Source organism: Cherax quadricarinatus, chromosome 35 (genome assembly GCF_038502225.1).
Source record: "Cherax quadricarinatus isolate ZL_2023a chromosome 35, ASM3850222v1, whole genome shotgun sequence".
Taxonomy (NCBI): domain Eukaryota; kingdom Metazoa; phylum Arthropoda; class Malacostraca; order Decapoda; family Parastacidae; genus Cherax; species Cherax quadricarinatus.
In genome coordinates, this window is record NC_091326.1 from 12,287,177 (window position 1) to 12,309,046 (window position 21,870).

At 37.1% G+C, this 21,870-nt stretch overlaps 1 protein-coding gene across 3 annotated transcripts in view; it reads right to left on the reverse strand.

The window, feature by feature from the left end:
• Positions 1-1,628: 1,628 nt before the first annotated feature.
• The window catches only part of ssh (Protein phosphatase Slingshot), a 435,152-nt gene continuing 414,910 nt past the window's right edge, over positions 1,629-21,870 (reverse strand). For all 3 annotated transcript variants that reach the window (XM_053785578.1, XM_053785577.1, XM_053785579.2), the window contains 6 exons: positions 11,305-11,499; positions 10,585-10,842; positions 10,243-10,389; positions 9,811-9,994; positions 6,870-7,197; positions 1,629-6,659 (listed from right to left, as the gene is read on the reverse strand). In XM_053785578.1, coding sequence (XP_053641553.1) covers positions 4,228-6,659; positions 6,870-7,197; positions 9,811-9,994; positions 10,243-10,389; positions 10,585-10,842; positions 11,305-11,499 — 3,544 coding nt within the window. In that variant the 3' untranslated portion in view covers positions 1,629-4,227. The remainder of the gene's footprint in view (positions 6,660-6,869; positions 7,198-9,810; positions 9,995-10,242; positions 10,390-10,584; positions 10,843-11,304; positions 11,500-21,870) is intronic.

Here is a 21,870-nt window from a genome sequence, read left to right on the forward strand (position 1 = left end):
GTACTGTATACGTCTCTTTTATTCTCCCTCATTTTATTTAAATTTCCAGCCACTCGCTGGAGGAGCAGAAGGTCCATCCACATTGGTATACTGCATGTTCTTAAGTTAATTCTGCATTGCAGTCAAGAAACATGGTTCTCTATGGCTTTGGAGCCTTGTCTTTTCAGTCTGTTGTCATATAATGTTAATAAATCATTAAGCTCTGGCCCTGTTTGCTTCCTAGACAATTTTTTTTTATTTCATTTGTCATATTCATTGTGGATTTTTAGAACTTTACACAAGATATGATGGAACAGTAGAGTATTAGTATTCATATGAATCGTTCAAGTTTCCTGAGCAGTAAGCCATTGTACACATTAGGCTGGTACTGCATTTTTTGGCAATTCATCCTTTTAAGGCTACTTTCCCATGAATTGTATGGTAGACCCTCGTATTACACGACCTTGTTTTGTATAATTTTGTTTTAAGATATGTTAAGTGCAACCAAAAAAAATTCAGTATGGTAGACCATTGAGTAACATGGACTCAGACTTCTTGATTTTGTTTAACACTATTGAAAAAATGTAATGAGCTAAAATGTGAAAACATCAGCATAGCATAAATTTAGGCAGTCTTGGTAGCCTGTGCCATAGACCTTTCACGAGCTCCTTTCCCAATCACTAGCAGTAGCTCCACGTCTACTAAATATTATTTTCTTTGCCTAACTAATATTTTAAAATATTCATTTAACTTGTGAATTAATTAAAACTAAGTACTAGACCCACAAGGGTCATACAGGCCTGTATAAAAAAACTGAAGAAAATACTCGGTGCATTTTCCCTTTTACTGTCTCGTCCTACATTATTGATGCCAGGTTGCTTACATAGATATACATTGGACTCAGTTCCCTCAGATAAGCTGAGTGGTAAATTTTGGCCTAGATAGGAGAGAAATGGTCTGTACATTGAGTATGTGTAGTATTAAAAAAAAAACCTGCCCCATGCAGTGCATAATGGGAAAATGGCAACTTTGAGGTGTTTTCTGGGATGGTTTTCATGGTTTTGTTTCTTGGTATCTGATAGAATGGAAGATACATGCATTTGAAGTAGAGATGATTTTCATTGGCTTTTGTACTAGAATTGCCCCTCAAGGAAGGTTCCTTGATGTTGGTGAGGGGCTCTTGATTTAGGGAATTGGATCTGTGCTCCAGTTCCCCGAATTAAGCCTGAATGACTTCCACATCCCCCCCCAGGCGCTGTATAATCCTCCGGGTTTAGCGCTTCCCCCTTGATTATAATAATAATAATGTACTAGAATTATTAAAACTTAAGCACTAAGCCAAGCCCACAAAGGTCATACAGTTTTGGACTAGAAGTAGCTTGAAATTGGGCTCAAAGTAGTTTGCACACAGTGCTCACAGATCCTTTCTCTCATGTCTAGGCCAAAATTTACTGCATGCAGCATGTGTGAGGATGCTGTGGTATACTCTAATGAGGGAGACAGTGAGAGGGTTTAGGGGAATGTTAAAACTGTCCTCCGGATTTTATAGGGAGAGTGTAGCAACTTTGCATTGTGCACAGCAAGTAAGACTAAACTTGTATACTCTTATGTTTAGCTACCAATAATTAAATGATTAAAGAAAGAAAAAATTTACGTTTATTTTATTATCATAAATTAGATTCTTGTACAAATTATATACAAAATATAGCACACCACTGTTATACATAAATTACACTGTAAATCACCAATATCATTATGACAAGGAGAAAGTTACAACTTGAAAATATTTACAATATCACTATAAAGACAAAGTAAATGACAGTAAAGAGGGTACACAAAATCTTTCATTCAGAACAGGAGAGCCTAATGATTATCAAGGACAGCCACATTCAAAACATTAGTCAGAATGATCAACCAGTCTTTACAAAATATTAAAAGTTAGGTGACCAAGACTATTTCCTTAACACACAACAGCTAAGAAAAAAATACATTGTTGGTGCATTACTATAAACAATAGTGTAATTTTAATGTGTAGGCAAAAACAAACTGCCCAAAATGTTTTAAAATAAATCTTCACTTTTATACAATTTTTAATTAAATGACAAATTAACTTTCAATTTTGCACTGAACTTTGACAAACTAACCTTGTTAAAATTAATGTAATATAACATCTTTGGTCAATATTAAGTTAGATAATACTAACATCAATTAAATTTATTAATATTGTGATATGCAGACTAATTTTGAAACTGCAACAATGAATTGACATTGCATGTTTAGCAAAACATTTGCTTTATAAGGAAAACTGCAAGCTCTGCTTAAAAGGCATGACAAAAAGTGTAAAAAATTAATGTTGGGTAATGTATTATATACAGAATCCTGAATTCCTGATATGAAGTAAACTGATGTTTAAAACGTTTTGAGTGTCATAATGTGTGAAATGCTGAAATCTAATTGTGCTTATGTAATAATACATTTCTCTCATTTCAACCAAATATTTAAATTTTGAGAGGGTGTGAATGCCCTTTGGAACACTGTTACCATACAGATTTGTACAGTGACCATACAGAAAAAAAAATGACACCCTTGTTTTCCAGCAAACATTATCTTTATAGAATAGGTTTTAATTTATACAATTAAAAATTACAAGCACTAATAACACTTATGATGGCTTAGGTCCTGAAAAATCTAAAGCCTGTTTAACCTGACCCTGGATGATGAATAATGGCAACACTTGGAGCAGTTGGCCTGGGTCACATCTTATTCCATACATCCTTACATACAAACACTATCACATATTTACAACTTCAGTTATCTTTAGCTCTGATTTAGCATGAACTGACAATTAAAAATAGGGTGGGATAAGTGATTGGTCTAGGGCATAATTTTAGGTATTGTAAAATTAAACTGTAATAAAACATGAACTGGTCTAGTACACATTCATAAACATAACAAGATATAAGGATGACACAATCAATGCAAGTCATCGTAATTGAGCAAAAAGGAGGAATGTCTACTGACACCAGCTACAAATTAGTTGAAAAAGACAGGATTGAACATCGTTTTGTAATTTGCTATAGTATTTTTTATACTAATAGAAAATTATCTACAAATTGATATAAAATGTCAATCTGTCATATTCCTAAACACCTTGAATAAGCTGGGACATCACAATCACATATCTATGATGCTAGATACTGAAGGGACCTGTTATATGAAATCAAATTGCATATTAAATCAGAAAATTGTTCAAACACCATGTACTATTACCCGGTGGCCAACTAGCATGAATATACTTTCACACATTGCAATACAAGGTAAATACAGTGATGAATAATAAATTTGGAAAATAGTTGCCACACACTTGAGTTGTCATGGAAAAAGACACTCCTAATATTTTAAACATTTGCAGAAAGGAATTACAAGTTTTCAGAAAGACTAGAAAATAGATACAGCAGTGGGGACTAGCACACCTTAGTGGAAATCACAAGTTGTGTACTACTAAGAAGTTACACATCATAAATGAATTTCCACATGGAAGAAAAACGTAGGATGAAATTTACTACTTTTCGAATTCTGAAGCAACACACAATAGCTCTGAAAATGCTATAAAGATCTTGGCAAGTGCCTCAATATACTGGCATGAGTAACAAAGTATTATTATTCCATAAATTTTTAGGACAGGATTGTTTAAAATAAGCAATGGAATTCCAAAAGCTATTTATATTAAGCAATTGCCATAAGTGGTCAATCATTTTGTAAAGAGGTGAGGCTTCAGAATTTCTGCCTACGTCATTTCCATATAGCACACTCTTTAGATATCCTGAATTATGGTCCTACTCTCACGACTAGCAATGTGTATACAAGATACCAGGAAGAACCACATTAGCTACTCTGCAGTTCATGGGTAAGTAAAAGATGGCATTTCATTTCTTCATCTGATGGGAGATTTTACAGTTTTTAAACAAAAATGACTGAGCCACCTCCCATGAACCAGCAGATGTGTTCTACTAAGAGGCACAGGAGTTAGTGATCTGGAAGTTGGCAGCCACTGACAGTACAAGTTATCTCTCTATATGAGATTCATCATTGTATCTGCACATCCTCGAGTTTTATACCGGGTATCTGTACCTCCTCTGAAAGTGGCCAAGGTTATCCTTAATCTACATATCACAAGGTGGTTTTCAAAGATGGAAGCATATGTAACAGCATCCTCAAATGTAGCATAGTGGTAAAATTAATATCACTTTACATAGTATGATAATTCTCCCTGTTTGTTCTTGTTAATTTGGTCAGAGGATGAGTCTTACCCTGCTGTTTCTTTTGTCGCACTTCTGTTCCACATGCTTGGCCTCTCCCTCCTGGTGGAGGCTTATGAGAAGGGGGCATTACTGTAGGAGACAAACTACCTCCTGGGGTCATTTGTCTCACTGGAGTCTGGGGGGGCTGAGACTGTGCTCGGAGAGCTGGCTTAAAATTATAGTCTAGACTGGATTTACGTTGAGGTACAGGTGGTAGGAACTTGTCAGGTGTGGAACTATCAGACTTTGCTCTTACACTTCTTGTCTGAACTTTAGGTACTCTCTGTTCTTGAGGATCTTCAAATTTTACTACAAGACTTTTAACACAAATTTCTTCAGATGGACTTTCTTTTTTTTGAACTAATAGTTGTTCTAATAATTGCCTTGGGGAGCAGCCTGGTGATGTAGGAGACGTACTAAGGCGTTCTAAACTGTGAGATCGTTTTCTAATGCCTTTCATTCTAAAGAGTCTTATTTTGTCATCCTCATTTTGTTGTTCCAGCGCTCTAGTAATTTTCTTAACCTTACCCCCTTCAGTTTCACTTTCTAATTGTCCCTCAAATTTAGCTCTCTTCTCTGAAAAACTACGACCCAGATGATGAGGAAGACCAACTTCAGTTTTTTCCATTTCAAGGTCACAGTAGCTCTGGGAGCGAGTGTAAGTTGGTTGAGGAAGCTTCTCTTGGTTTATTCTCAACTCTGAAAAAGCTCCTTCTTGACTTTTACTTTCTAGAAGTTCCTTGTGTTGTTTTACAGTTCCAGGTAGAGGAACTTCTTCAGTTACAGAATTTCTTTTATTACTATTTAAGCTGTCATTCCCAGATAAATCTATATTAGAAGACAAGGGAGCTGATCCCTGTGTCAGAGATATAGTTGTGCATGATATATTAGGTTGTGATCTAGTTAGGGTTGAGGGATTTGTACTATCTGGAATGCAAATATTTAATGTAGGTGTGCTCTGATGGTGGTCTAAGAAACCATCTGAGGTTTCTACCATTCCTTCATCAGTTATTTCCATAGGAGTGACTCTCTCTATGGGACTTTTATATGGAGCAGGCCCATATGCTTTTACATTTGCTACAGGTCTGCATTGAAAGGCATCTTCCATTATTCCATCTTCAAAATTTTCAATTTCATTTGACTGTATTTTACTATCATCACCTATTCCCTCTTTATTGTCAGAATTCCTTCCTTTGTTTCTTCTAATAGTTCCTGGTGAAAATGGCCCCGGATCCTTCTCAAAATAAGTCCCTGCTAAATTGCTATTTAGTATTACTATCTCTAAATTTTCTCTAAGAGGCTGCTGCTTTATATCAAATGTTCCAAAAGAACTGTTTCTGGAAGGTATAGTACCTACAGTTCCTCTTGTATCACAGGATCCCCAAGAACTCTGTCTAGAAGGAGTATCTCTATCTGCAAGAACCACAGCACTATCGAAAGATCCCCATGAACTATTACGTGACGGAGTGTCTTTCACATCTCCTCCATTAGGGATAACAGTACTCATTCTCTGCTGTTTTCTTTCCTCTCTGTCAAATACCTTGTCAAGTTTTACAGAGAATGGGTCATCCCTTTTAACTATATCAGATCCTACAGAGTCCTGACGTCCATAGCTTGGTGATCTAATTATTTCAACTTTTTGTAACTGACCACTCAAGGAGCCAGATGAACTTTGTCTTGAAATAGGTGAGTCAACCTCCTTATCTGGACCTGATTTAACATCATTAATTTTTACCTTTTCTTCAAAGTCTTGCTTTTGTCTCTTTACAATGCCTGCAGGCCATGTAACTGATTCTTTTGTTACACCCACAGGACTCTCTGTGATGTCCATATTCTCCTCCACTTCACACTTTTCTTCTAGCCATATCTGGGATGGAACTAACACAGCCTGGAGTTTCTGGGCAGCTGGCTTAGTTTGTGAAACAACTGGTTCACTGTCTTGTAAGTCTTCACCTGGTGCAAGTAAAGTTTCAATGACTTTATCTAGCTCAGCAGTACTTGAATGAGTATTGAAATCATCACTACATGTGACTGTGTTCTGTATGTGTATTATGTCACCTTTCTTCACATTTTGTGCTTTTTTAGTAATAGTTTGATTAGTACTTTGTACATTTTCAAATTCATTGATCCTATCCTTAACCGAGGAAGACAGCTGGAGTGCTGAAACTTCATTAATTGTACTTCCAGTAGGGTTGTCAGTGTACAAAGGATTGAGTGCTTCTACTACAGGTAAAGATACTTCATCTTCTTGTTTATCTTTAGCCGAGCCTTCAACACTCATATCGCGAAGATCCCTTTGTTGCAGTGTTACATGAGCCCGCCATGACTGCACATTGAGTGACTGAGATAGTCGCCATGAATCTCCCAAATCATTTCCACCTGTAATTTAAGATACTGAAATTTATTGAAATTCTTGCAAAACATCAGATTCATTATACATTATCTTTATAAAGTTTTAAGGCTTATTTTTTCAGTCTATATCCATTATGTTTCACACAAAAATATACAAAGCCAATTATTATAACCAAGTGCTAAACCCATAAGGGTCATACATATACAAAGCCAAATATATACAATAATAAGGCCTACCTTCTTCCATATTTTGTGGAAATAGCAACCCAGCAGTGTGATCATCAGGAGACCACGATTTTGGCCGTCGATGCTGGTCACCATTATGAAGATTACAAGGAGTGGGAACACGAAGACTTATGGAGTTGGAAGTAGATTCGAATGTCATTTCTTCTGTACTTTTGCGTCTACTACCCTTCTTACTGTGATCCACATCATCACTTAGATGACTGTTTCGACAACCTCTGACATTTGGTTTGTTAGCTTGTGCTGAAGCTGATTTAAGGTTTGTTTCAGATTTACTCCGCCACAAAATATTGTGCCGCTGTCTACTAGCATCAAGAATCCCCTGAAGACAAAAAAAAAATTCAATATAAAATAATAATAATAATAGAGGTATAGTATTTTATCTACCACATACGTCTAATACTTTACAGTACGTGTAATTAAAATTAATTTTTAAAATTCACTCACATACTGAAACCTATAGTATTCCTAGTGTACTGCATATTAATACCTCATTATCAGGAGTAAACTCCTGGAACAATACGCATATATCCTGCACATAGGAGATGGCATATTGGTCTGATTTGGATTATTAACAAATATGGACAGATAACACTTGCAAGAACCAATAACACACATTTATGAGTTGGTAACACACACATAAACAAGAAACACACTCATGAACAGGCAACACTCAATTGAACACATAACACAAGACACTTATGAACAAGTAATACACACTCACATGGCCTGTTAATACATACACATGGCCTGGTCTTGATTTGGTAATGGTCCAAATTAGAACAAAATGTTATCATCAGTTTCTCTCGTATGTGTAGGTTATTTGTGTACTTATCACTAATTATGGATGATATCACAATAATGCAGAGAACACAAATGGACAAGGCTGCAGGACCTGAACTGACTACAGGAATGGTCAGTTAGGTGGCCAGTAGAGTTTAACCAAATTAAAAGTAAAGTAATAAAACTGTGGGAAGAAAGTAGACCACAGACACTTTTCTTTCCCATCAGAGGAGGTACTACTCACAGAAATACTGCATGACTCTTTCAGGGTTTCTGCTTAACTTGATTATTTATATTATTATTATTAACTTAGAAACAGTCAAGAAAAAAGATAAACTTGTCCCATGAAGTGCACACTAACAGAATAACATCAGCATCACATGCTAAACTCATGAGTCTCCTCAAGGAAGGTTCCAATATGCTGGAGAGGGGCTCTTGATCCAAGGAACTGGATATGACCTCCCATTCCTTGAATCAAACCTAAGTGTTTTCCATTCACCCCAAGCATTCTATGACCCCTCTGGGTTTAGTGCCCCCATGAATTTAATAATAAGTATAAGGATGACATTGAGAAACCTGAATAAAGACATGCTTAAGACACTTTCATACCAAAGACCAATTTTTGATAAAGCAATACTAGTGTAGAACCCCTGCCTTGTCAAATGCAGTTTGAAACTTTAGAAGGTCCATAGCAGCAAATTCAAACGGGTACTAAGGGTTGAACAGGAATAAGCTATGAGGAAAGACAGAGCTAAGTCTGTTTCTGGAAAAAAAAAAAAGACTGATCATAAAAGAATATACTCCAGAGCCAAGAGCTGGCTAGGCAAGAACATAGGCACATGACTGGCAACTGTGTACCCAAATGAACCACAATGATAACCCAAACACTTCAGCAGCCTGAATGGTAAAGAAATGGAAGCAGATTTCATGCAGGGATTATAATAGATGTTATAATAGATATGAGATGATAAGTGAGCTAGAGCTCACTTATCATCTCCCTTCTCTCCAGACTCAAATAGGTTTTATGGAAGCTCATGAAATTCCATAAGTTTGCAACCAGGTTTATTCTGGAGCTCATGGAAATAAACTGCAAGGAAATTGCTATTACATTTGTGGAGGGAGGGCTAAATCCTTTGGTCATAAAGCGACTGGGGCAATGGGAGACAGTAGGGTTCAATCTGAGGAAAGGAAGGTTAGGGCCAATTCCTTGAATCAAAATCCTCTCACAGGTATCAAGGCAAGGAATTATGTTAATGGAACTAAACCGTAGAACACAGAGTTTGGGGGATGTGATCAAAATATACAGTACAAAATATTTAGGAGCACTGACAGTGGTCATTAGAACACTTTGACATGGGAAGGTACGAAGAATAAGTCCCAATACTATGGTTAGAATAATTCACAAATAACCCACACTTGCTCAGTTGTGACTTGATAAGGGCCCAGGGTAATATATGAAAAGGAAGGTATAGATAGAAACTGTATATCCAAATCCTTCAAGTGATGGGTTCTTGATCCAAAGAAATAGAGCTATCCTCTCCTTCCCTAGATCAAACCTAATTACATTAGACAATTTTGCACATCAACATCATCACACATTTTTATGTAATTCATTCATGAGTTTGTTGGCCCAGACACTTTTCTTATATCTTTTTATATTAGGCTCTTCCCTGAAATTATTTTCATTCATAAAATTTTGCTAGGGACTTGGACTTCCAACAGGCTTGTGTGTGTGTCTTAGGAGTTGGTAGAGGCACACAGTCTTTATAATTTGATGTGCTGCTGAAATGTGACAAGGTAACATTCATGAAAGAATTCAGAGAAACCTGTTAGATGGACTTGAGTCCTGGAGGTGGGAAGAAGGGGTGGGGATGTTGTAGTTTGGAGGGTCATCTGAACTGTAAAGTCAGCACACTTGTGGTAAGCCAGTGGTTGAACGAGTGACAGTAACAGTGTTTTTTTTTTTTTTTTTTTTTTGTCAGGCCACCCTACCTCAGAAAATGGCCGGTGTTAAAAAAAATTAAATGAGCTTTATCTCATGCTTTCCCTATTTCAGAGACACCGTGTAAACTTTGAAAATATATTTCAATGTTAGATCACACATTAATAAAGTACAAAATATTTATATTTAAATAAGGACAGTACTACTAACCTCATATGTTTTAAGTTGGTTGCAAAATGCTTGATTTGGTTTTATACAGGTCCTCTTCTTCTTAACTAGCGCAAGAGCTTCTTCTAGTGTCATATTAAATTCCTTCATGGCATAAGCAATCACTACTGATGCTGAACGGCTAATTCCCATCTTGCAGTGCACTAAAACCTTAGAATCCTTCTCCCTGCACACAGAAAAATTTACTCTCATTTTACAAAATTTTTGTTACATCATTACATTTTAAAGACTCCTAAATTCTTGCTGACATTATGCAACAACAGTGCCAAAATCTACAGTATACTATTCAACATTTTTCTTAAACTAAATATCAGATAACCAATGGTTTCAAATGACTTTGGCATTGCATCTTACTTTTGTATATACTGTATACCAAGCAATCATCAGTACAATTTTCATAATCTTGGTACTCACTTGACTTGTGAAATATATCTGAAGGTACTGTCCCAGTGCTTAAGGAGCTCTGTCTTCTCATCGTCATACACACGAATGTTGAGGTAGTCAAATGTTCCAGGGTAAAAGTTGTCAATCTCCTTAGTTACATTGAGGATGTAACCCACCCTAATGGGAGATAAAACTATTAAGAAAAATCCTTAAATTATATACCAGACACTTACCAAAAAGTGCTTTATATGACATAACACTGTATCAATTATATGCTGATAATTATAAAATGCATTCTTTATGTCCAAATGTGATTTAATGCTACACAAAACAAACACACACCATACACACAGATTACTTGATAATTCTTACCCATTGCTTTGTAACTCGTCTAGATTAGAAGCATTCCACTCTGATCCAAGGTAAACATGTGGGAAGATTTCTGTTGCTGCATCCATCTGCCCCAAGATGACTAGCATCTCTTGGTCAATATAGGATTTAAATTTGAAAAGATTCATTGCCAGGTCTTCTTCAAGCCTTTGACGTATATATTTAGAGGTGACTTCATCTATATCAACACTCATCATTATTTCTTTCAATTTACTGCGAATAAGAAGCTGTGTTTCTTCCCTGCAGAGGACAAGTTGCAGAATAAGTACACCTTTACCGAATCGCCAGTTACTGTACACATATATTTGAAAGATTATACAGTACACAAATTAAATTTAATTACTGGGCCTAGTGAACCCAGCAGAAAATATTCACAGCTTAATACAATGGTACCTTGAATTACGAACTTAATTCGTTCCAGAAGTGCTGATACCGAACGAATTTGTTCCCACAAGGAATAATGTAAATTAAATTAGTCCGTTTCAGACCTCCAAAAATACGCTTATAAAAGCACTTACAAAAATACACTTACATAATTGTTCAAGTTGGGAGCTGTTCGAAACTCGAGGTACCACTGTAATTGATGATGTATGAAAACAGTTATTAACTGACAGGCTAATTTGTTAGGAAATAGGCAATGGCTTATAAAATATTTAACCAGAATTAAATTCAAAAGTCACACAAACGTAATGTGGGTCTTACTTATCCGTGAGGGAGTCCGGTGAAGGGGGCCGCTTAGATTCCAGGCTGTCCATGGCATTCCATTCATTGATGCAGGACTGATCAGAACCCATGCCACGTTCATAATACCCCACCCAGTCATGGTTGACACCACCCAGGAAGTAGTGAGCATCTTGAGCTCTGGAACTAGATTTGTGTAGCGTCTGTAGAGCTGACCTAGAAAATAGTGGAAACATTTCATAATTAGTAAAGTAGCATATACTCTGGTTAATATAAAATTTAATACTGTATTCCATGTCATTATCTACATATAGTACATAGTACTGTAATATGAAAATAAATAAAAGTTCATCAGTATAATACCCCAAAAAGTAAACACTATAATATGAACAATATAATTTTCCAAATACAGTAGTACCTTTTGATATTTGCAATATATTTACCCCTAGTACTTTACTTATTATATTTTAAGTCACTTGCAATAGATTTTGCAAAAATCATCCTGACGAGATAAACTACTGTAGACTATGCATAAAATATCATTCCCCATATGGTAATTCACACCTTAAAAATGAAAAAAATATGTATAGCTTCCTGCTGGACTTGGCACCACCAACATAGCCAACTCAGGTGGCACCTGTTTCCTTCCAATTATACCCTCGCAACCCACAATACACTAGGTTCAAAAAAGCATAAAGTGCCGACGACAATGTGGAGGTGAAACCTAGGGTGCAAACTCTTATTTCAGATTATGTTTCGCCATACAAGCCCTGCCAGTGAAATGTTATCTGAAATAGAGAAGTCCCTCATCTCACCTGAAGGACAAAAGGGGGTCTTAAGAAAAAAAATATTCACATTATTTTTTTGGACTGCTCAATCAATGATGGTTCTTAGCATACAATTACCGTGACTTTAGTATACAGTTATTTATATATATATGATGTATACACACACACACAGGAGAGAGAGAATGAGAAGAGACAACCCACATCATCATTAAACAGTAAATGTGTGTAAGGATTCTCGGGGAGTGATGTTTGATCAACTAAACTACAATGGCGCTTAGTTTGAACAAAGGCAAAGCTGAGTCGAGTTTTTATCTTCAATTGAACAAGAAGTTGATGCATTTTGCGATGTATGCGGTCAGAGCATATGAATCAAAACAGCTTCACACTTAGTGTTTCTCAATATAGTTTTTTGAAGTTAAGATTACACGCATGTAGTTGTGAGAGGTGGGCTGTGTGGTGAAGTGTTTGCGGGTTTCCCCAAGTGAGTACATCCTGATAAAATAAGCTTTCGGATTTAAACAAGGTTATTACTTGTATTAAAACAGCCAGGAATTCCCACGTTGTTAAAAAGGGAAAAAAATCTTACCTCAATACGTCTTATCTCGCTAAGTATTCAACCAAGCAATGTTAAACTACCCTTGTGTGTAGCTCCAGGAATAGAGCTCTCTCATCTTTAATATTGAATTTGTGAATGACTGTCACTTGCCCCCTTCTCATAACCACTATCAACATGGTTTACTTTAATGGCTTCCAGGGGCTGATCATACCTACTCATGGAACTGAGGATAGTATTTGCTTGCCACAGGGCTCTTCTAACTGATCGTGATGTAAGGCCAAGTAATGATCATTATGTAGTGACTCGGTACATTAGGCCGCAACCAGGGGCGGCTCCAGAATTTGTATATTGGGGAGTTTAGGAGTGGCTGTCTGTTTGGAGGGGGAAGGCTAGGGGACTGTTTGCAGAGCAAGCACACTGTTTTTTACTTGATGTATTATTCACACGTTATATAAATAAGAAAACAAATGACATATCAAAGAATAACAATAATTGCATGAGATTACATCATTAAGTCATCAAAATAATGATATTCGTTTAAGCCTTATTAATGTAATGATATACAGCAGGAATGTATATTCATTCTGTTCTCAAATAAAAGGCTCAGGGTAACTAAAAGCCTAAGCAAGGTGATTATTTTGTTGTGGTGGACAGAAGTAAAAGCATCAGTGAAACTTTCATAATTCATACTCTTGGCTCTTCAAATTTATATGTATATTTGCAACATCACTTGGTCTTTTATCACTACTGTTGTTTCTCAAGTAAGTTTTTGTCAGTCGCAGGGAGGAGAAACAAAAATCACATGCTACATACCAGCATCACAGTATGATTTGACAATAGTAGTAAATACAAATGGAGAAGTGACAGTATGATCCTGTTTTTTTCCTCTCTAAAAAGACGTCGCACTTGATTATGCTTAACACTTTAATTTTCCTTTTTGATAAAATAGTTAGCTGCCATCGCCAGAATACAAGACTTCTCTAGAAATGAAGCATCTTACCTTCCTGGAAGGTGTTTCGGGGGTCAACGCCCCCGCGACCCAGTCGTCCTAGATGATTCACTGCTGATGAACACTTCGGTGTGCTACACAAGTTGTTGGAAAATAGCTTCTTTAATTCGTTAAATGACCTGTCTATGACAAGAAAGTAAGCCCTAGCTGATTTGCTCCAATGCCTAAACATATGATACAGACCATTGTAATATACGTACTGGACCTATTAACCAATATTTGGTCTAAGTAGAGGCTTATACCTAAGAATATGTTGAATAACTGATGACTTTCATCACAGAGAGGCTTTGGGGGGGGGGGACTGAAGGAAATTTTGGGAGGCTGAAGTCTTAACAGTCCCCCCCCCCCCCACCCTACTTGGCACCGCCACTGGCCGTACCGCTGCTGCCTGCCAAACTGCAAGCAGCCATTACATACACGAGTGTGACCGGCACCAGTTGCAAACTAGTAAATGCGTGTTTGTTCTCACACTAAATATGAGAGCTAGCTAGCGCAAAACACTGCATCAGAATGTACCAGCAACTGAAGTCAAGTGTCTAATCAGGGTGCACATAAAGTCCTTTTGTAATGAAATTACCACACACGGGCTTAAATTAGCAGACGTATGTAAGACAGCCCGCATCAGTTCTTGAGCTGAATGGCCCCACATTGATTTTTGAAGGGCTCTTGAACATGACGCTTCAGAAATGCCCACATGATCTTGATACTGGACCACCACACCATCAAAAACGCTAGCAGTGAAATAATTTTATGCCTATAATATTTTGCGTGAGGGGAGAGAATAGCGTTAAACTACTGCGGTCTGTCATAATCATAATAACAATAACATTATTATTATTATCATCAGCAGCAGTTTATTTATTTACAAAAAGAGCTAAATCCTAAACTGAATAAAAACAAACTGTAAAAGAGAAGGAACTCTGTCATGCAGCCTGAACAGCGGGTCGTATCCTGTACCTTCATATTTCTTACCCACAAACTCTTATCTCCTGACAGGATGCTAAGCCAGATAATCTGTTTGTCGTAACGTCTTCAGAGCTGAGAGGGATAGTACATGCCAACATGTCATTCTCATTTACTCTCTTCCTATCGAAGTGACTCGGTGATACCCGTGATAGGCAGACGAATAATTATAATCTATTTATAGGGTACTGAACGCCATCCTCATCCTACCCGGGGCCTCGGAATCTCCGATTAGCTCAGACTAGTCAATGCTAGTCTTCGCAGCGTGATGAATTATTTTCTGGACGATTACCAAAGCCATGTATTAAAAAAAAAGCTCACCGCTTGTGGCATAAGCCACATATTTGTCAAGATAATAAAGCATTTTAAAATATTAAAAAGGCTAATCAAGCACAGGTAGTAACGCATCGTATAAGGAACTACTGAGCACAAGTGGTTACGCACCATATTAACAGAACTAACCACCTGAGCACAAATATTAAAACAAAATATTAAAGAAATAATCAACTGTCCATCCACCCAGGATTACCAGTGAATGCTGGAATTAAGATAAAAAAAAATTACCTGATACTGTAGAATAACGCCTTCCCCGGCCTTTCAACCACTCAGTAGACATTAAAACGGCAACAAAAACATAAGGCTTTACCCATATGTTAATCAGATCTGAGGAACGCAAACCCAGTCAACATTTCAAACATAAAAGAAAATAGAAAAATAAAACCAATGGTTGAGAATATCACTCGTGTTGCTGTTGGAGGGATAATGAATGGAAAGTCACCGTTGTCGCCAGCAGTGATGGTATGTATTTTATTTACCTCGTAATATAGGGTTGCGTAAGTCATACGAAAACTTAAATTACACAAACGACAAAGACTTGGTTATTTCATGTGGGAGTGAAAGTTGAGCCGGCGGAGTGGGTGAGGCGTAGCGAGGAAGTAACATGTTCCCAGGCATGGCTCCAGTTCCCTTATGTCTCCCTTTTATTGCAAAAGATAATAAGCTGCGCTACGCGACGAACTTGCCTCTCCACGCGAATGATATACAAGAAGAAAGTCTTCAAGCACTGTGGAGTCCGTACACGTAATGCTGCTGCTAGCTGTGAGAGGATACTCGCTCAACGAAAGTGAATGTGTTCTAAATACATAAGATTTCCTTTCACTAGTGTCCACTGGGGGAGCTGTGATGCCGTGTCTGCCTCTGCGACTCAATTATGCACATGCGCCCACACTCATAAAAACGTGCACGCATCTTTTGCAAAAACATTTAAATGCAAACAGTTCTCACAAAAATATGCACGTCTCTCCCACTTGTACATGCGCGCATCTCTCACAAATTGCACATGCGCAAACTTCTTAAACATACACATGGGAAATCTCTCACACAAGCACATGCAAACATCTTGCACACAAACGTGAATATGCGTGTACACAAACATGTGAACACCCCTTACAAATACATTGGGTATACATATTGGGCACACTTCCAACGCTGCAGGTACCTCTTCCCCTAGCAGTGTCTTCCTTGACCCTGTACAACCCGCAGCAGCACCACCCATTAAACCCTGGACAGCAACCTTTGAGTGGGTTATGGCTGCCTCCCCATGCTTCATGCCCCTCGCCTTGTATATTGCTTTCACCGAACAGTCCTTGGTGAGTTCCCCCCTTCCCCCACCACCATGGTGGTCAACAGGCCCCCACATGTGACTTTCCAGCCTCAGGTACATACGTATACAAAGACAAATTTAAAGTGGCGGCTCGGTGACACACTATCATAATATATTTTTAAACAATCACACTATTTGTATTGTAAATGAAACATTTTTTGCGGTAAAGCACATTCACATTATTTAGGTCTCTCTCTCTCTCTCATATATATATATATATATATATATATATATATATATATATATATATATATATATATATATATATATATATATATATATATATATATATATATATATATATATAATATTATATATATATATATATATATATATATATATATATATATATATATATATATATATATATATATATATATATATTCCACTTTCCCTACCACCCCATCTTTCGCTTTTTATCAAAAGGTATATATTATTACATAATATGGTACAAAAGCTTTAAATAGATACATTACTTGTGTAAAGATAATGCATGAGCTATGAAGGGTGCATCTGAAGTACATATTGCTACGTGTGTCACAGATTACAATGCGAAAATCTCATCCAGCTCCTCAGAGCTGGGGCGCGTACCCAGGATACAGCAAGCATTACCCCTCTGAACCGCAGCGCTGAGGCGCTGTAACAGAAAATTAGGCGCCCTGGGATCCCTAGTTACCCTGGTGAGTCTTTTGCCTAGCTCCTTAAGGAACTTATGCATTTTTCCCCAAAGGACAAGTGTCTCTAAGCCTACGGGAACAAACATATAACGATGGGCAAGGTCACCGTATTTTCTAGACTTCTGGGACTCCCTGAAGTTGGCCGCTGCCCCTCCTTCCTCCTTGGTGTATTGGAGATAGGTATCAGCCACTGCGGATGCATATGTGTAATGGGACACCACCTGCTTGCTGTCTGTCCAGGCTTGAAGGGTGATACCATGTGGACGCTTTTGGTTGCCATCAGACTGCATAGTTGGAGTGGCTCCCTTATTGCTGGGCATCTGGCTGTTGTGAGGCTCCTCTAGATGATCTTGTTAACCTCATCTCGGATCTATATATATATATATATATATATATATATATATATATATATATATATATATATATATATATATATATATATATATATAGAGAGAGAGAGAGAGAGAGAGAGAGAGAGAGAGAGAGCCAAGTGGAAACAAATACAGCGTCTTTTTTTTTTGTTTCCCCATTTCTGTCTCCATGTGTTTTTTTTTTTAATTCATCAACAAGTGTCCCCTGCACTTTAATGTTTCATATTATATTAACTGAATCTCTTCCCGTGAGGCAAGCATGCTCACCACTACACCAAAAGTATTGAGAGAAAGATATCAACTGCAATATGTTGTCATTAAAGATGGCTCAGCAGCCAATCTGTTGAACTTCTTCTATACTGTGGCACCAGCCACTGGATGAATCCAAAATCAGCTGTTTATTGCTCTGAACATTGTTGGCATCTTACTGAAACTGGTTATGGTATTTGGAAAGCTTCAAGCACTAAGAAATCTCTGGTTCCATTCTACACGTCAGTGATCTTAGTGCAAGTCTCAAGGACATCATTACACCAGATTCATTCATTCCTCAACTGACTCACAGTTGAAGCATTTTTTTTTTTTCACAGTACAAAAGATTCGAGAAATCAAGCCAACTGGCTACAACTGTCCTCTACATTTACAGCATATTGCTTAATAGAAAATAAAATATATTCTACATATTAGTGTTTTAATAATCTATTTCCAGGGTCAAGCTTTAAAATTACCTGAGGCAGGTATCAGTTCTTGGACTGTAAAACAGGCACAGTAAGTCAATTCCTTAATTCTGCTGAATCCTTAAGAGTAAAAAAAAAAAATGTGGCATGCAGACGCATTTATACTGTAGTTTAGAGGTATGAGCATATACTGCTTCCTTATGGGGAATACACACTTGTGGTAAACATGCCAAAATGTAATGTACTCTGAGTCAGTAACACTTATTCATGTGCAGACTGATCCAACTCTCTTCTATCCTGGCCAATATTCACATCTTTTTGTGCAAGTCTTAACATGGCTCTGATGAGGATTCAGACTTTATTATAAGAGTATTTGTTAAATGTTACGGCAAGAAAGTGGATGCTTAAATATTAGCGCACGTGGAGGAAGGCACGAGCTAGCAACTGGCAATGATGACTGCGTCCCCTCTCACCCTGTACAACAAACTTTCTCTACACCTATCCCTCCCTACCTCTATCCTCCCCTTCCATTTCCTACCCTTACTTTGGGTATCAGAAGACTGTTGTATGTAGCATCCATGAAAAAATACTACGTAAATACTCTTAGACCTGCTTCAAGTCATATCCTGGGCATTATTCCAGTAATGTATGTATATAAGAAAAAGCTAAGCCTGTCGGAAGTCATATCTTGGGCACTATGCTAATCAACAGTACTTGTTGGAAATATTCGTGCTGGGCAAGAAGTATCTGCACACTATGGTGTATTTAACTGAAATAAAACATCATTCTCACCACCATCAGTTATCACAGAAAACACATTTTCCTAAATCCATCACTTGACTTTTCCACCCCAAGTCTCGCCGCTTCACAAACCAAGCCAGCTACTGGAACTAGCTCTTCCTAGAAGACATTTTACTTATTTCTCCCAGGATATGGGACTTCATATATTGCACAAGAGGTGGTCCCTTAGATGTGTGTGTGTAGGGGGGGGGGGGTTCTTTCACTTTCTATTTCTGTATCTGCTCTGAAACTGGCCACGTAGGTTGCAAGGAAGAGGACAGACTCGGTTGTATGTTCAGGCTCAATGCTTGCCTAAGTCTCAACACCAGACATATCACTAACAATGTTTTAGAGCACAAAATGTAAATAAAAAATCTAGATGAGTTCAATGAAAGAGGCAAATTAAGAAATAGTGAATCTGTGCACCATTATGCATCAACATTACGAAATTCAGAACCTCTTGTCCAAAACTCCGAAGCCTTGACTTTCAAACTACATCCCACGCTGTTCCTGGTACCCCACACTCACTCGCTCTCTCACGCCTAGTAATCTACTCTCGTATATCTCAGTGAACCTCCCATCAACCACCGTAAACAAGTATGTGGTTTCTAAATACTGAAGCGACAACGGTGTCTTCCCAGTTATCAGACAAGCCTTCCGTTTATATAAGTAAGTCATTGGCTGTTAACTATACACGTAAATGCAGGTTAGAGTCAGGATAAGTTAGCCTAGAATACATTAATATTTAATTTCGATCTCGGCTTAGATCTTACATAAACTGACTCTTTGTCACACATTATAAAAAGTACCTTCACTGCCATATATACACCAAAAAGACAATCTTGCAATTAAGCTGTACTTATTGCCTACCTGATGATGGTTTTGGGATCACCCTAGAGGACCGGTCTCAGACTTAAGACTTCTGGTTGATAATCTTGTTAATCAGGCTGTTCGTATTTACTATATAGTACGCTACAGGCACTACTATTAAGGGTCTATGGGTAATATCTATTTTAAAGGAGTATGTTGAGATGCCTTGGCTCTTTATGTTTAGTGAAAAAAATATCCCTACTTTATACTGGGAGGTACATTACATCATCTGCGGAGCCTCCCTCTTCCAATCGAATTACTGTATGTGTGTGTACAGCTTTGGACTCAATCCTTCCAATATTTTCCTGGTGTAAACATTTATGGAACTTTCTGGCCTGTAAATGAGTCTAAACTTATACTGGAGTGAAAGTTTTCTGTACATTATCCAGATCTGAAAGTTCACCTTCCTTAAAATGAGGTTGTTAAGGTACAGCAAAATTCCAAATTTATTATAAGTTTTTTATCTCTTGCTCTGAAAGTTCTTGTTATCTAACCTATTATTTCATTTGCAGTAGTGACAACAATATCATTGTGATCCTTAGTGACAGCATCATTATTGTGATCCGCGTATGATCTGGTATGCTTTACCCAAGTCTTTAACATTCCTTTTCCACTATCGAGTTTGTATTACTCCAATAGTACAATTTGTTATTATTATAATCAAAACTAAGCGCTAATCCACCAGGGTCAAACAGCGCTACACAATTTGTTATAAAGTTGAATATCTATCCACCTATTTTTCCAGTTATTCCTATGCAGGCCAAGGCACAGCTTTAACAAATCTCATCATAGTGATGAGTTGAAAATCGAGTGATCGATTTCCTATTACTTCTTCCATGCATTTTTTTTTGCAAACGAAGTTAAATATATATATATATATATATATATATATATATATATATATATATATATATATATATATATATATATATATATATATATATATATATATATATCAATAAGCGTATAACTCTTAGTAGACTATATATACACAGGTTACTTTGAACTATATTTGAAGAGATTACTGCATTCTTGATAATAATGGCTACATAATTACAGGCTTCATGACATTCGTACTTAAAGACACTTATGCTTTTTAAACTAAAGATGAGATGCACATGAAAGTCACTCATGCTTAAGAGAGAAAGTAATGGGTTACCTTACACTTGCGTTATAAAAATTATGATAAAGCTACCGTAACGCACTTAGCAATAAAACAGTGTGAACTTTAAACTGCACACAGCTGCGATAAAAATGGCGAATCATTCTGAAAACAAAAAATACTAAAAACATTTGAGTGTGAAAGTGTACACTGGTGGAAAAGACACGTGATAAGGTGTGGAAAGCCCGGGAAGTGCCTGGGCTCATTTTGTGTGTAGTACAAGAGACAAATCCACCAAATGTTACCCACCAGTACATTCTTCCAATGTAAGATACGATCAACAAAAGATGTCAAGTTTCCCAGTAATTTTGTGGCGTGTTAACGGTAGAGCGAATGGTAAACTTATTAACAGTCACAACCCCTTTCCCCCCGTGTTCGCCAAACCAAGAACAAAGTTTACTAAAACTGGCATAAACTATTAGCTAAAACAGTATATATACACAGGGAGGTGCATATCTCTCAATGTATTAATACTGTGAAACGCAGCCTTAATAACCCTCATACATTCGATAAGCGTTAAATGTTACATACTAAGTTCAGGCTAAATATTAGCTATATTTTCATGTATATTTCATATCTTGTTAACAATAATTATTTTACAGTATCGACATACTGTGGAACAGACATGACATTTTATTAAGCTACATTTCGCTCTCTGGAGGTTTTATCAAACCATGACCTAAGTGTTGCATACACGTCTTATTCAACAGGTTATTTAGCAAAGTTGCGCTGACGGTATCACGACCACCAAAGAACCGCAGAAGGTGTCGTCTTCCCCAGTGTGTCCTTCATCATAGCGTGCACATTACAACACGGGATTCGTGTCAATACTCATCATGGTAGGTTGAATGCTATGCGAAAACTGACAAGTGAGAAAATGAGACACTTCGCTTGACATACAAGCTTTATCAAAAAATGAACGTCACATATATAAGGTTTACAAGCTTTTAACGTGTTATTTTATTCCAACTCTTCATTTTACTGTGAATCGCGATTACATCACAATTCGCTTGTTATTGTCAAACAGTATTAATAAAACATCAATCTTGCTCGTGTTATAAATGAATGTTTAAC